This window comes from Berghia stephanieae, chromosome 8, assembly GCF_034508935.2.
Source record: "Berghia stephanieae isolate SIO BIC M18660-M18661 chromosome 8, UCSD_Bste_1.3, whole genome shotgun sequence".
In the NCBI taxonomy this organism is placed as follows: Eukaryota; Metazoa; Mollusca; class Gastropoda; order Nudibranchia; family Aeolidiidae; genus Berghia; species Berghia stephanieae.
In genome coordinates, this window is record NC_088367.1 from 41,301,909 (window position 1) to 41,318,445 (window position 16,537).

The 16,537-nt window shown below is 34.7% G+C and overlaps 1 protein-coding gene across 1 annotated transcript in view; it reads left to right on the top strand.

Annotated features, from left to right (window-relative positions):
- The first annotated feature begins 1,369 nt into the window (after positions 1 to 1,369).
- Positions 1,370 to 16,537, top strand: part of LOC144978689 (ER membrane protein complex subunit 10-like) — a 114,540-nt gene continuing 99,372 nt past the window's right edge. The window contains exons 1-6 of the mRNA XM_078925093.1: positions 1,370 to 1,467; positions 3,518 to 3,575; positions 4,522 to 4,637; positions 6,289 to 6,384; positions 9,134 to 9,315; positions 12,002 to 12,098. Coding sequence (XP_078781219.1) covers positions 1,390 to 1,467; positions 3,518 to 3,575; positions 4,522 to 4,637; positions 6,289 to 6,384; positions 9,134 to 9,315; positions 12,002 to 12,098 — 627 coding nt within the window. The 5' untranslated portion in view covers positions 1,370 to 1,389. The remainder of the gene's footprint in view (positions 1,468 to 3,517; positions 3,576 to 4,521; positions 4,638 to 6,288; positions 6,385 to 9,133; positions 9,316 to 12,001; positions 12,099 to 16,537) is intronic.

Genomic DNA, 16,537 nt, shown 5'->3' on the forward strand with positions numbered 1-16,537 from the left:
CCCAGACGATTAGGTGAGGGCTGCCTGAAGTCTGGGGTCTTAAAAATACTAACGAAGAGTGATGATGGAGAGGCTTCGGATGACAACAATACAGACAATGGACGTTTCGGGTACAAACCCTTCGTTAGCACAGCAATAAACAAATAAACGAAATCTTCAAGTAACATTACACAGGAAGGGAGGGGGGGGGTGGAGGGGGTGGCTCAGTCGATAGTGCCACCGTTCTCTCTCTCTCTCTCTCTCTCTCTCTCTCTCTCTCTCTCTCTCTCTCTCTCTCTCTCTCCCTCTCTCTTCATCAGGCACTTCTCCATACCCTATTTTTCTCAAGCTATATTATTCGGATAACTTATCCAGCCAACTGTAGAATAGGCTGTGTAGGTTCCGTTTGGGACACTGATTGTAAAACACTCGAGGAAAAAAATAAATAAATCAGAAACAGGTTGCATGAGTCGTTGCAAATTGTAGATCTAGAATTCAAGGATTGCTATGCGTCTTGAAACATGAGTCATGAAGGCAACTTTACCTGACCTTATCGGGATTCTTTTTCATAGAGGTTGAATGCCACACTTCCACATGCCATTTTATTCATACTTTTATCACCTATCTGTTCAAGTTCAACATGTCTACTGTACAAAAAAATTCCTTTGGATGAATAAAGTATTATTATTATTATTATTATTATTATTATTATTATTATTATTATTATTATTATTATTATTATTATTATTATTATTATTATTATTATTATTATTATTATTATTATTATTATTATTAATTATTATTATTATTATTATTATTATTATTATTATTATTATTATTATTATTATTATCATTATTATTATTATTATTATTATTATTTTATTATTATTATTATTATTATTATTATTATTATTATTATTATTATTATTAATATTTATATTATCATTATTATTATTACCATAGGTCTTCCACACTTCTCTGTCAAGTGCCATCTCTGAGCAGTCCTCCATCATACTCCCAGCCATTTCTTTCATGTCTCCCAACCAGCTCTTTCGGTGTCTCCCTCTCCCTCTTTTCCCCCATTAATCTTTCCGTCTACACGTGCACATATTATTTGGAGTTCTGATAACAAAACGCAATTATGGGCCTGATTTAACATTGTTGCAATGGACAATATTTTGCGTCGGGTTGAGAGTATTTCCATTACTACAATGAGACTATAACAATTTGGGTTATCAGACCTGCGAATAAGTGCACGTAGATAGAAATCGGGAAATCAACTGCGTACTCCTTTGTTTTTTTTTTTTTAAAAAATGTGGCTAAAGTATTTTCTTTTCTATCCTGAGTGTGACTCAAAAATAAAACCAACCTGGCAAACTACATCAACTTGCTTTCCACCGGAAAACAAAAATGGCGACGCCCAGGAGTAATTATCAGCTGTTCTGCTGTTTTATCCTTTTCATTGTTCCCCTTACCATCGGGGATATTGTAAGTCGATTTTTGTATTATAGTGATGTATTTTTAAGTTAAAGCAGCTCCAGGATTTAGAAAACATTTTTTTTGGTAGTAGGTAATAGACAACTGGACCTTGACTGATAAAACTCGTACTAATACAAGACACAGCAAGATCAACAAGAAGACCGATACTCTCTCTTCTTCTTCTTCTTCTTCTTCTTCTTCTCTTCTTCTTCTTCTTCTTCTTATTATTATTATTATATATTATTATTATTATTATTATTATTATTATTATTATTATTATTATTATTATTATTATTATTATTATTATATATTATTATATTATAATTTCTTACTGTCATGTGTCTTGCTCCCTAAATCCTGTGATAACTTTGAAATTGTCAACACTCACAATTTGACAAAAACACATTCAGAATGGCAATTTCCGATCAAAAGATGGAATAGTAATAATCTCCCTATGTGCTATTCGACACTCGACTCCAATGGTGCATGCGCATGTAGTCACGCGGGAAGGAGAACAATGTCGGACAGTCGCAGAGGGTGTTAAAGAAATAGAAAAAGAGTTCAGAAGAAATTCTGTTATGCCCCTATCACATTGACTCAGCTCATATCACTTTGTACCGACTGTAGAAAGATTGTTACCTGTCTCCCACTATCAGAATTTGTAATTTTTAAATTTTTTATTTTTGTCCTGATTTTATTTGGACATCATGTTATGTTGTTATTAAAGCTTTTCATTTTTATACCACAGTTACTATCAGTAACAGTTACTTTGACTGACTTTTTGTTACTTTTGAAGAGTTTTAACTCTTTTCTTTTTCATATCGTACTGGACTTACAATTAATCTATGATTTTGTATTTCTCATCAAATAAAGCGGGTTTTGACTAGCCATTGATAGTTACTAAAATCGTAATTTTGATTTGCATTAATTTTATGTAATTATCAATAATTAAAATATTAAAAACTAAAATCAAATAAAAACTATACTGCCATGGGAGACTATTCAGACTGAGTCAGAATAATATGTTGATTGCACATGCGCATTGAAATTTGAGTTCGAATAGCCATCAGAGACTATTCAGACTCGAGTCCGAATAGTCGCAGCTATGTGAAAAATAAGAATTAATTAAAATGGAGCCACTTTAATGTCTTCGTCCTCGTCCTCTTGTGTTCCATGCTTGTATTCTTCTTTCATCTTCTTTTTTTTTCATTTTCCATGTTTCGCAGCCATAAAGTAATGCTACCATGATTAGGGATTTTATGAGTGTTATTTTTGTTTTTCTGCCGATATCCTTTGCATTCCAAACTTTTCCAAGCCTTTGGAAATCTCCCCATGCCAACCCTATCCTTCTTTTCAAATCATCAGTCCCTCCCCCATCTTTACTCAATTCAGATAGTTGAAGTTTTCAACATCGTCAACCTCTCCTACTTTTATTGCTTTCAATGCCTCTGTCCTATTTGAGTTGGTTCTCATGCACTCGCATTTCTTACTGCACCATAACTCGCAAAAATAAAAGCCAAAATAATGATTATTGATGTCTTAGTCAGTGACGGCTTCTCCAAGGCTGGGAGAAAATGACTGTATTGTCAACTGCTCGTTTACTTTCATCTCTTAGAGTTTTTGCAATCTGTTTACTGTTTTCAGTAAGCATGGCTAATTTTTATATATGGATATGTCTCAACTTTATTTAATCCTTAAGCCAAGCGCTGCTTCAATATATTTCCCCAGTCAAATGTGACTTACATTCCTACTTACATCGAAAATTCAAACAATTGGTACTCTTTCAGGCTTTATCACAGACAAATTCCTCCAGTCGTAAGTAAGAATATATAGGTACAGCTTTTCCTCTTGGAAATATTGAAGACCCTGATTCTTTTAAATCCATTTTTCATACTGATATGAACACCAGGATAAGTGGAATACTCTTACATGTTTTGAATTTGAAATCTTAAATTGATTTTTTTTTTTGCATATGAGACATATATAGAATTAATTATTTATTTTATACAATTCTAATATTCATTTTAAAAATATCATTTCATCTCTTTTCATTTGATAGGTGGATGAAGAGTTTGAGGGCTCACGAACGCTTGTTCTGGAACACTCATTTAGTTCAGGTATTGTTAGTACTCACAGTCCAAACCTCTGCTTGCATTTAATTTATAATGTATGCAAGACTTCATTTTATTTTTACATTGTCTAATGACAAGTTATTTTTAGTAGAATTTGCATCTCTTAGACATCGTTAGACAAAGTCAGTTGTTTTTATTTTTTATCTACTTGTTATCTTTATTTTTGATAAATTGTTGTTGTTGTTGTTGTTGTTGTTGTTGTTGTTGTTCTTCTTCTTCTTCTTCTTCTTCATATAAATGGATTGACTCAGTCAAACTGACAGTTAATGTTGATGTTGCATTTCCAAAAATGATAAATTTCAGTACCTACCTGAAAGTCTAATGTGTGTCCTTGAAAATCTCAATATTGCTCAGAAGTTTGATACCAGCAGATAAGTTGCTCCATTGATGGAAGGTATTTTGGGAAAAATGATAAATTAACATTAGATTGAAGGTATGCAAATAAATTGGTACTGCCAGTTTGTATTTTACTTGACTTTAACTGATAATGATCTACTCGTACCTTTGTACAGTGTAGTTATTTTTATTTTAGCCCTATTCCATACATCAAGATGAGATAACAATCCCCCTCTCCTCTCTTTCTCTCTTTTTCTCTCTCTCTCTCTCTCTCTCTCTCTCTCTCTCTCTCTCTCTCTCTCTCTCTCTCTCTCTCTCTCTCTCTCTCTCTCTCTCTCTCCCCTTCTCTCCCTGTCTCTCAATCTACCTCTCTCTCTCTGTCTATCTATCTATCTATCTATATATTTATCTATCAAACTTTCTATCTGCCTGTCTGTCTATCTATCTACCTATCTATTTATCTGCCTATCTAATTATCTATTTATCTCATATATTTGTGTGTCTCCGTTTGTTTGTTTATTAAAGAATTTTCAATATTTTGGGTGAGCAAGACGACCTGAAATTATTTCTTTCTTTTATTTTCTACACATTTTAGCTTCTCACGACGCATTTGTCAAAAGGGGAACAATTGTCATTCAGTCTTTGAAAGGCAACAAAGCTCAATTTACAGAGACTGTTCCGTTTTCTCCAAAAGACAGGGAAAGTCTGAGGGTAATTATTTTGATGTTTTTATTTATGTGTTTAGAAAACTAATGAAAATTTTTGCAGGGGGGCAATACACGGCTTGGCAGTACAGACTTTTCTTCAGGATAAAAAAACAAACAAACAACCCCTAAACACGTCAATCCTTCAGAGCCATTAGCTCAATGGAGCTGGAGTTTATCCCGGTTTCTATAGCACGAAATGGACAATAGCAATTGCTTGCTACCCTTTTGATAGGATGATAGTCTTTCTCAAAGTAATTTCCACCAGATCTAACAGACAGAGCTACCCAAATCACTGCTGGTTGGACAGGGGGGAGGGTTAGAAAAAGATATCGACTTCACCTGGGATCAATCTCAGTTCCTTTGAGTGTGAACTGAGTGCTCTACTAATTGAGCTATTGGGATCCCGTCATAATCAAAAGGTTGTGGTTTATTTCTTACTGGTCACAATGTACTTTCAGAGACCTGAAAAGTGCTCATCACACTGCGATAATTTTCCATTAGGGATTTTTTAAAAAGTGTTAAATTAAAGAAAATGAGAATATGAGAACCCCCCCCCCCCCCCCCCAAAAAAAAAAAAAAAAAAGGAAGAAGAAACAAATCCCAAGAAGACAATTTTTAAAGAAATCCAGTTAAATGTCAAATAAACATTGAAGTAATTTAATGAATGTACTTTAGTTGAATTAGGATGCATTGAAGTATATGAGAAAGGAAATATGAACTGCTAGGTGCATCAGGATTTCTACAATCTTATAGTCATATTAAATGTATTTTGAGTAAAATTCAGAGTACTGAAAGCAACAAGATTTTCTTTTCAATCTATTTTGAACGGCATGTACAACATTTTTAGAAAATATTTTTGTAGTAATATATACTGCTCATTGATTAAATCAAATTAAACATTGGACCTAAAAAATCAAAAGTTAATTTTCAGAAAGTCAATCATCGATTGATAGTTATTTATTATGAAGAATGTTTGATCTATTTGATTTTATAACCATAAGTGAAACGATAATTAGCATAAAATTTTCACAATTTTAAGGCTTCGAACTCGACTGACACAGGTGTGAAATGTGTACCTAGTCGTTGGTAGTTAGGTAAATAGTAAACAAGCTTGCCAGTTTTCCATATATATATATACGGAATTCAGTATGTTGTAAACCCTCAGTATATTTTTTCATCACCTGCTAAACGGAAAAAAGTCAGTACTCAATGTGTTTTTAGTTGAGTTCAACACACAGAAAGAGGTCGGTCTCCGTGTTTGTGTAAAAGTTCAGTAAATTCTTGCCTCATAAATTGGCAACCCTGTTGCAAAAATACTATCACACATACATACAAAAAAAGGCACCCCTTGTGCGGTATGGAATAAAAATTTCGATTCAATCTGGTGTGATTCTGAGGAGAAGAAATTATTAAATCATTGTGAAATGCATTTAGTATGATGAAAGCTTGGGAATGGTTTTGGAAATGCCATTTCATTATTTATAGTGTTCAAAATGATCTCTGGCCTTCTTGTGTTTGCCATGCTTCAAAGTCCCTTTTGATGCACTTCAATCGACAGAACTTTATTTATTATCATTAACATCATCATCATCGTCACCATCATTATTATTATTATTATTATTATTATTATTATTATTATTAATTGATATCTCCAGGCTGCTGTAGAAAATGATGGACTATACAGAGTGAGAATCCCTGTCAAAAACAACGGAGATGTTGAAGAGTCCTATGTATCATCTGCTACTACTGCTGTAAGCTGGCGATTATTATTATTATTATTATTATTATTATTATTATTATTATTATTATTATTATTATTATTATTATTATTATTATTATTATTTATTATTATTAAATATTATTATTATTATTATTATTATTATTATTATTATTATTATTATTATTATTATTATTATTATTATTATTATTATTATTATTATTATTATTATTATTAAATATTATATTATTATTATTATTATTATTAATTATTATTATTATTATTATTATTATTAATTATTATATATATTATTATTATTATTATTATTATTATTATTATTATATTATTATTATTATTATTATTATTATTATATTATTATTATTATTATTATTATTTATTATTATTATTATATTTTATTTTATTTTATTTTATTTTATTTTAAAATTTATTTTTTTTTCTTTTTTTCTTTTATTTTTTTTTTTCTATTTTATTGATAAAGTTTTACCTTCTTATTTGATTTTAACCCACCATTTTTATCAAGAAGCCAGTAGTAACATTCTTGTGAGTTGAGATTTTTAAAAGTGTATCTCAGGCTGTGACCGAAAATCATTCAGAAGGAAATTAAAAAAAAAAAATTGAAGTTCAAAATACAAAACTCACCCTGCTCCATGAGGGCGTTTATTTTTACTCAAAATGTTGTCATTTAATTTTACAGTTAAACTTTTAGTATCAGTTCCATGAGGACCTAATACTGATTTGAGACGATATGATCACAAAATAGGATATTAAAAAGATATACACATGATGTGACCAATTGCCTCCTTACCTTACCTTAAATCTCTCAGTGCCAGTAGGTGCATAAGGCCTAGGTATTTTCCTTCCATACATCCAGTCCTTGGCTACAGTTCTGACCGTCTGCAAGGAGAGCCATCCAATCTTATTCCTATACTTTTTCCACCATCTCTTGCCATGTTGTTTTGGGCCTTCATTTCCCACCTCTTTCCCTCCGGAGTACATCCTAATGCCACTGCAGAATCATTCTTTCCCCATCTCCTCAAGACATGCCCAATCCAGTCCCACCTCTTTCCCTCCGGAGTACATCCTAATGCCACTGCAGAATCATTCTTTCCCCATCTCCTCAAGACATGCCCAATCCAGTCCCACCTCTTTCCCTCCAGAGTACATCCTAATGCCACTGCAGAATCATTCTTTCCCCATCTCCTCAAGACATGCCCAATCCAGTCCCACCTCTTTCCCTCCAGAGTACATCCTAATGCCACTGCAGAATCATTCTTTCCCCATCTCCTCAAGACATGCCCAATCCAGTCCCACCTCTTTCCCTCCAGAGTACATCCTAATGCCACTGCAGAATCATTCTTTCCCCATCTCCTCAAGACATGCCCAATCCAGTCCCACCTCTTTCCCTCCGGAGTACATCCTAATGCCACTGCTGAATCATTCTTTCCCCATCTCCTCAAGACATGGCCAATCCAGTTCCACCTTTTTTCCGTCTCACCACCACACTATTGTTCTCAGCCTCTTCCAATTCCAAACTTCTGTCATTCTTTTATGGAGCCTTATCTTACCTCAAATCTCTCAGTGCCAGGAGGTGCATAAGGACTGGACATTTTCCTTTCATTCCATTCAGTCCTTGGCTACAGTCCTGACCATCTACAAGGAGTGTCATCCAATCTCATTCCTATCCTTTTCCCACCATCCTTTGCCATGTTGTTTTGGGCCTTCCTTTCCCTCTCTTTTCCTCCGAAGTACATCCTATTGGCATTGCAGAATCAATTTTTTCCCTTCTCCTCAAGGAATGTCTTTCTTTCTTTTCAAGCTTTTATATAGCGCAATATCCACTAAATGTGCTCAAAGCGCTTTACTAGGGGTCCCTGACTAACAGCAATGTTTAACATATAGGATGAGACATGACGCCTGTTAGGCGATATTACAATTGATTTTTGACAGAGACAATGCTGTTAACGATAGTTACTCATTTTACACCTGAGTGTGGTGAGAGAATGTGAGTAAAGAGCCTTTTCAAAGGACTCAACTTTTCATTGAGCAAGGCTCGAACCCAGGACCTTCCGATCTGAAAGCGAGTGTCATAACACAAGACCACATAGCCACACAATCTAGTTCCCCCTTTTCCTTCTCACCACCACACTAACTTTCTCTGCCTCTGCAAATTCCAAAATTCTCTCATTCCTTACCCGAACCCTTTGCCTCAAAATGATTATATGGAGACCTGCCTACTATTACGAAAAATTTGTAGAAATTGTGAAACATCTCTCATTTTTCCTTAGTGTTTCATTTATTATGTTTTGTTGATAAATGGGAAACTCAAATTGTCCACAGTATCTGTTTTCATTTAAGTTGAAGCATACATTTCAATACTTATCATTATTTTTTCCTTGTTGCAAAGTGAGCAACAGTGATTAAGTTCTTGATTAAGGTTTTAAAAAAGAACAAGAAAAGGTTCTAAAAACAGAGCTTGAACCCCAGTCGTGCTATTCACTCCTTGAACAATAGTGGCTCTAAATTAATTAGAACTGAGAATTTCTCTTGGTCTTTGTTTAAAATGTGAAGTTTGATGGTATTTTTAAGTATTCTTCTTTTATTTTTGACTTATAACAGAAGAATTCACTATACTTTAATTTCTCTTGGTATTTGTTTAAAATGTGAAGTTTGATGGTATTTTTAAATATTCTTCTTTTATTTTTGACTTATAACAGAAGAATTCACTATACTTTAATTTGTCATATTTTCCTTTTGCTTTCCAGTGCAATATTTTAGAGTCTGGTCTGAGCGATGTCATCACCATCAGTTTTGACCAAGCAGGGGAGGTAATCGGGGTCAGTATCCATGGCAATTTGCGGGCCTGTTCCGGCATAGACGTTCCCTCTGCCAACCTGACCTACTGGAAGACCAATGTGGACATTACCACAACTGTATCTGGACCGAGGTGAGGATGCTGATGATGTTAATTAATAATAATAAGTAGTCCTTCAGACCCCTTAGGCCTATGGAGCTAGGTTTTATTCCGGTTTCAATAGCGTGAAACGGACAATAGCCATTGCTTGGATAGGATACTAGTCCATAGCTGCCAACCAGTACGATAAAATCGTACTTAGTACGTTTTGGCCAATCCAGAAAAAGAAAAAAAAATCCAGAAAAAAAAAAGAAAATCTGATAAAAATTATCTTGGGAGAAAATTTTCGCCACAAAGGAAGCTGTCAAGCCCAAGCCTCGGTAATCTGCTTCTGTCACCACCTCCCCATCACTTATGCCTACCCAGTATGATGATAAAGGTAAGCTTCTCTTAGTATTACAGTTCTGACCATTCTAGTACTTAAGTACATCAATAAATATGCCATTTTAAGACATGAATTGGGCGTCCGCGCCGCACCGCGTATAATAATACGTTTTTGCATTTTGAAAAGTTGGCAGCTATGTAGTCTATTGCAGATTACTTTCCAACAGATCTAACTGACCCAACCACCCAATCACTGCTGAAGAGAAAAAACTCTCGAATTCGACTATAAAATTTAGAAGACTCAACTATGTGTTGCCAAGTGTCATACAACAAGACCACATTGCCACACAAATTACAGGGAAAAGTCGTGAATATTTCAGGTGGTCAGGAAGTCTGGAAATTGCTGTACCGGTTCGTCATAGGCAACTTTTTAAAACCATTTCTTTATTAGATGTCACTTTGTACATCTGACTCTCTTTTTTTCGCGAATACTTTTTATGCTGTTTTTAGAATTTTCATAAAATTATGCATGTAAGCGTGGAATATATTTTACATGTTCTCATATCTTATTCATACTTCCACTCTTTGTTACAGATATTAGGGACCCCTTGTAAAGAACTTTGAGCATGTTTAGTGGATATTGCGCTATATAAAAAAAAAAGCTCAAAGCTCATCTTTAGTAAGGAGGCATTCAATCAGAAAATAAAATGATTATCAAGATAAATTTTATTAATGGGTTATTTCCCTTCACAAATCATTGAAATACAATACTGTACTCTATTTAATTTTCTGCAATGATCCTGATCTCTTTCCGTTTTTTTCAACCCAGCTTGCAGTAAAACTTTAGGCCAGTAAAACTGCAGCCCCCTTGTATTTAAGCCATATCTCCCTCATTTTTATCAAACTCCCTCTCAGCTAATATGCGACATTGGAGGCCAAATCAGGGGTCCCTCAGCCATATCTGAATATGACCCCGTGGAACGTGATTTTTTTTTTTTTTTTGAAGTGATCTTTTCAATGGGTGGTTTTGTGGGAAGATTATTATAATGCTTTTACTTCATAAAGATAAATCACCCTTGGTAATGTAATTGTTTATATATACCGGTATTAAGTCTAAAAAGAGATTTATTAAATTAAATAACGAGCAAAGAAAAAGTAAAATATTTTGTGTTTTTTTTCATTAAAATGAACAATATGTCTGGTAATTAATTTCCATTTTAGAGGTGAGCCTTTTTGTTTGTTTGTTGTTTTTTGTTTGTTTTTTTTAGTTGGATGACAGGCTATACCTATTGTCTCATAATGTTTGCATCATTTTTGTTTTTGTCTGACATCTGAAAAAAGTTTTTAAGAAAGAGTACTAGGTTGTGGTCCTAAAGAATAGAAAGTTTAGTAATTGGAAAATGCTACCTATTTAAGGAAGGAAAGTGAAAACAAAAATCTGACAAACCAGGGTGGAGTGAACGAGCAGTTAGGCTTTATTCACCTCTAGCTCTGCAAATGCATCAAGAAAATTGGCAAAGGAAAAGGAGGATCAGATTTCCTCACTTTCTAATCTTCAAATCTTTGAAATCATTGTAATTGCACTGTTTCAAGGACCATAAATAGTTGTGTTAGATTATACGTATGGATGTGTTTTTTGTTTATAAATTATAGTTCTTCGCCTTCATAGGTTAGTGACTGTGGATCATAATCAAATAACTATGTGACAACAAGCTTTTTAAATAAATAAATAAAATAAAAATAGAATTCCCTTTATTCATCCCATGGGGGAAATTTGTCTCTAGGATCTATTCCAAGGGGGAGACTGGAATAACCCAGGTGTCAGTCGTAGTGTAGCTCCTCAAATTGAGCTAGAGTGAGGTGACTTGCTCAAGGTCACATAGTGCAGTGTTGGGTAATCGAACTCGGTACTTTTCAGGTACGAAGCAAAGACCTTACTGCCACGCTGAGCCACGCTGCCCTAAACATTAGTATTAGGCCTACTCAAGACACTTATGGAATCATTTAAGGAGATCAAGTGAATAATTACTGTTGATCAAGACACTTATGGAATCATTTAAGGAGATCAAGTGAATAATTACTGTTGATATAAACAACTAAAGCTGGCAAAGGGTTTACAGGTAATTTTGTAGTATGCATAAAATATTAGTTAAAATTTGTTTGGTGTTGTCTTTCTTGTAAATCAGTTTTGCCTGAGAAACCCAAAGACCAATGACGCAATTCTTTATTTTTGTTAGTGTGACACCTATTTCTTTTTGATTGGGAAACCCGATCAGTCTGCAGATTTTGGGGTCTTGAATTTTTTTTTTGAGATATGACTGGGGAATCCCTGAAATTAACATTATTAAGAATAATTAAGATTAAACATGTTATGTGTTCTTCATTGTTCTTCCAGTCCGGACACCCAGACTTACATTGACAAAATGAAGAGAGATGAGCAAGAAAAGGCAAGAAATCAAGATGGAGACAACAGATCTTTCCTGGCCAAATACGTGAGTACTCACAACCATCTCTTCTCTATGTCTACTTACCCCTGATTTATACTCAGACACACACACACCAGCCATTTGGGCAGATTTATTTGAAACACACAGTTTTTGTTTTGTGGGCCAATTCTAAGTTTTTTTCAACTCTAGATTAGAATTCTAGTTCTCTTTCTTCTTCTTGTTTGTTCCTGATATTTTTTTTTTTACAAGTTCTTGATCATAGGACATACAATTCCTATTTCTTTATTATTGCCGTTTGTCTAAAACAATATTTTTGGAAATATTGCTCTCTTGCTCTGAAATAGATATAATTTAAAACTAAGAACACCCCCCCCCCCCCCCCTACAAATGTTCTAATACAATTCAAACTTACAAGTTACTTCGCCTTATTCAATGTTTTACTGAAGCCTGCGATCTATCCGAAAGTTTTTTTTACTGATGTGCCTGTGCCAAAAGGTCATTTTTGTGACATTCGCCACAAAAATGCTCCAATAAGATAAGATAAGATAAGATATACTTTATTGATCCTGAATGGAAATTATCATAATGTTACGCATCATTCATCGTTATATTAGCACAAATTTATACACTGTCATTAACCAATTGATGAAAATACGAAGTTAATTAAAAACAAAATAAACTTCAATATAATAAATATTCATAAAATATAATACAGCAATAATAAGTTATTTGGAAAAACTAAAGATAAAATTCGTTTTCATCAGTTGAATATTGTAAATTAAACAAAATAAAAAAACAAAAACCCAAAAAGACTGGCGATCGAGCTCCAATAAAATAGAATTAATGAAATATTGCTCAAAAAAAATTCTAGTATCAACTATCTCCACACTTTTTTTCACTCTTTAAAAAGCTATAACTACTATAATTTTGATGCCATATTGTCAGTTTTTTAGTTTATTTCTATTGTTTAACCCATAGAAACAGATGAAAGCGATTTTTTTTTCTTAGTTTTTTTCTGAATAACCTTAGTTTTGAGTATTATTGTAGCAAACATCACAACAACAACCTTAAGGCTTAGCCTCATATTGCTAAATACAAATAATATAAAGAAGGATAATAAGTTTGTGCCAAAAAGTTCTTTCTCATGATTGTCTACACAAAATGGATGCCATTATTCAATTGTTTAGAAAAGCTGTGGGAAAGTGTAGTTATATCATCAGATTCTCTTGATTGAGTAAAGAAAAATAATCCAGAAATTAACAGTTGAGCAAGAGAAGAATAACAGAAGTAGTTCTTTCTTAAAGTGTTGAAAAAATATGGACAAAATTCATTCTTTGATCCATTATAACAGATTACAAACAAATAAGTGCTCAGTGTTAATCTATGTGGTTTACATTCCAAGATCTTGTTACAGAAAGGACATCCTGAATATTTATCTGTCGTCGATCTGTTTTTTGTTGTTTTTTTAGTAATGTATATTTTTTCATGTTTTTTTATTGTTGGCTGAAGAAGGTCTTTGGGCCAGAAACATTGATAGTTGATATTTTGTGTTCTTTTTTGAAGCTGTTGTGTTCATTTTTGTTTATAACCATTTGTAGTGTTAATCTATAGTGTTTTGTTATTCCAATTGCATGATATTACTGATATACAGGGAATATTGGGATTTTCTTCTTGACCAACTAGTTCTATTGATTTACTTACATAATTTGGGGTCCCGATAGCTCAGTTGGTAGAGCACTAGCTTCACACGCAAAGGGACCGAGATCAATCCTGGGTTCAGTCAAGATTTTTTTTTCTGTCCACCCAGCAGTGATTGGGTAGCTGGGTCTGCTAGATCTGGTGGAAAGTACTTTGTGATAGCAAGCAATTGCTATTGTCCGTTTCACGCTATGGAAACCGTGATAAACTCCGGCTCCATGGGACTCATGGCTCTGAAGGACTACCTTTTTTTTTTACTTAATCCTCCTTGTGGAACTCAGGGCCTCTATGGACGTCCGCCATCTGCTTCCTTCTAAGTAGTCTCCCAGGTGAGGCCTGCCATCTTCAGGTCGTTGGACAGTGAGCGTCTCCATGTTTGTTTTGTACGCCACATCTTTCGCGTCCATTGGGGGTTCCAATTGAGGGATTGGCAATTGACATTTCTCCCTGGTCTTCTCAGTGTGTGCCATATTTAGGTCATTAGACAGCGAGCGTCTCCTCTCTGTGTTTGTTTTGGAGCATCTCCGTGTTTGTTTTGGACACCACATCTTGCTTACCCCTTGGGGGGTTCCAATCGAGGGACTGGCAATTGACATTTTTCCCTGGATTTCCCAGTGTGTGACCGATCCATACCCATTTGCTAGTCCTAATTTGCGCTGACATTTTTTAAAGCAGTTTTCATTTAGTATTTAATGGAAAGTTTTTGTTTTTCTGCTTAAGTTAATGTTTTAAATGTTACTTGTATAATATTACTTGGCAAATCTTGATGCGATGATCATTGTTGAGAAAAACTTCAGAAATAATCATGACTACTACTTGTGTGTATGTGTACACGTCTGTGTGTGTGTGGGTGTGTGTGTGTGTGTGTGCATGCGTGTATGTATGTGCATGAAAGGTGCCAGGCAAAGGAAGAAAGAAAAATACTTGAAAAAAAGAAACGTTCCAAAAATAAAGTCTACCTCGACTGGGGATCGAATCTGAGCCCTCCCACGTCCTCTCGTGTTCAATGTATGTATTGATTGATGCAAGCGAGGGTTCACATGGGTAAATCGTGTACCCTTGTGAAGAATATAGGTAATTAAAATAGTCCCACCTATCGGGAGCCTCTGTGGTTTAATGGTAGCAGTCGTCTCACCGGGTAATCATGTCTGAGGTTCCATCGATCCCCAGTCGAGGGAGACTGAATTTTTGGGATGTTTATTTTTTTTTTTCTTCTTGTATTTTTCTTTCTTGCTTTGTCTTACATCTTATTTAAACACGTGTTCAGATCGTTATCCTCAAAGCATTATGATTGGTGGTCGTCATAGAGTGGAAGGCCACTCGATCCAGTTGGATGTGAAAGAAAAAAAAAAGGTATCGTATTATAATCATTGACAGCGGATGGCATCGTGGCTCAGCGGTACGGTCTTTGCATACATACATATTTGCAAACATATAAGTGGATATGTGCTACATAATGATTCATTGCTCACACACTTTGTCACTTCAATAATCAATTAAGGTCACCGACCTTACCCAAAAGGTACCGAATTCGATCACCCGCCGCTGCGTGTGTGGCATTGAACAAGTCACTTCGTCCTAGCTTATTTTACTGCGCTGCACTGCGGTTGACGCCTGGGTTATTCCAGTCTTCCCTTGGAATAGACCCAAGAGAGAATTTTCCCCAAGGGATGAATTAGATAATTTTATTCCTTTTATTTTACAAGGAGCAACATTTATATTGAACATTGGGAAAGGGGAACAACTAGAAATAGAACAAGAAGAAAATATTGCGAAACTTTTGTTTATTTTGTTTAGCACAATAATGACATACGATATTTATAGCGTTGACGACAACAAGGTATACCAAAGTAACAACATGATGAGAGTGCGTTAATTCAACATGGTGGAATAGTTGTACATATTGATCTCTCTCTCTCTCTCTCTCTCTCTCTCTCTCTCTCTCTCTCTCTCTCTCTCTCTCTCTCTCTCTCTTTCTCTCTCTCTCTCTCTCTCTCTTTTTAAAAAAATTTTCTTCTTTTCTTTCTCTTTCTTTCTCTCTGCTCGAACTTTTTAACTCTATTTCTTTTTATCTTTCTTTCTCTCTTTCTTCTCTCTTTCTTTCTTTCTTTCTATCTTTTTCCTTCTTTCTTTCTTTCTCTCTCTCTCTCTCTTCTCTCTCTCTCTCTTCTCTCTCTCTCTCTCTCTCTCTCTCTCTCTCTCTCTCCTCTCTCTCTCTCTCTCTTCTTTCTTTCTCTTTTAATGACTCCACGATAAAAAATGACAAAGATGTTTGTACATTATGATAGTATCAATTGACTGATTATCAATGGTCACGATCTTTTTTTGTTTATTTATTTATTTATTATTTGATGGAGGAGGGATAATACCACTCATTTTCCACGATATTATGATAGGAATAAAAGCCAAGTTCAAGTGTGCCATTGTATGTGGCTACTTTATTATGCCACCAGAGCGGTGATTGGTTTCTATCATCAATATCTATAGCGTTACTCTTGGGCTCTTTCCAAGTCCGTATTTTATACAAAGGCCTGTTCTTTGGGGGGTGGGGGGGGGGGGGGGGGGGGGGCGAAGTGACCGAGTGGTTAGGGCATTGCACCGTGACCGGGTAGGTCCCGGTTCGAACCCCGCTTCAGGCACTTCCGTTTGCTTTTTTTTTTTTTTCCTTCGGCAAGATTATTAACCCCCAATTTGCTCACTTGGACAACATGAGTGATTCCTGTTGACATCAGACATCCTGTTTGATGGATTATAAATGGAATGCCTAGACGACGGGATCTTATGTG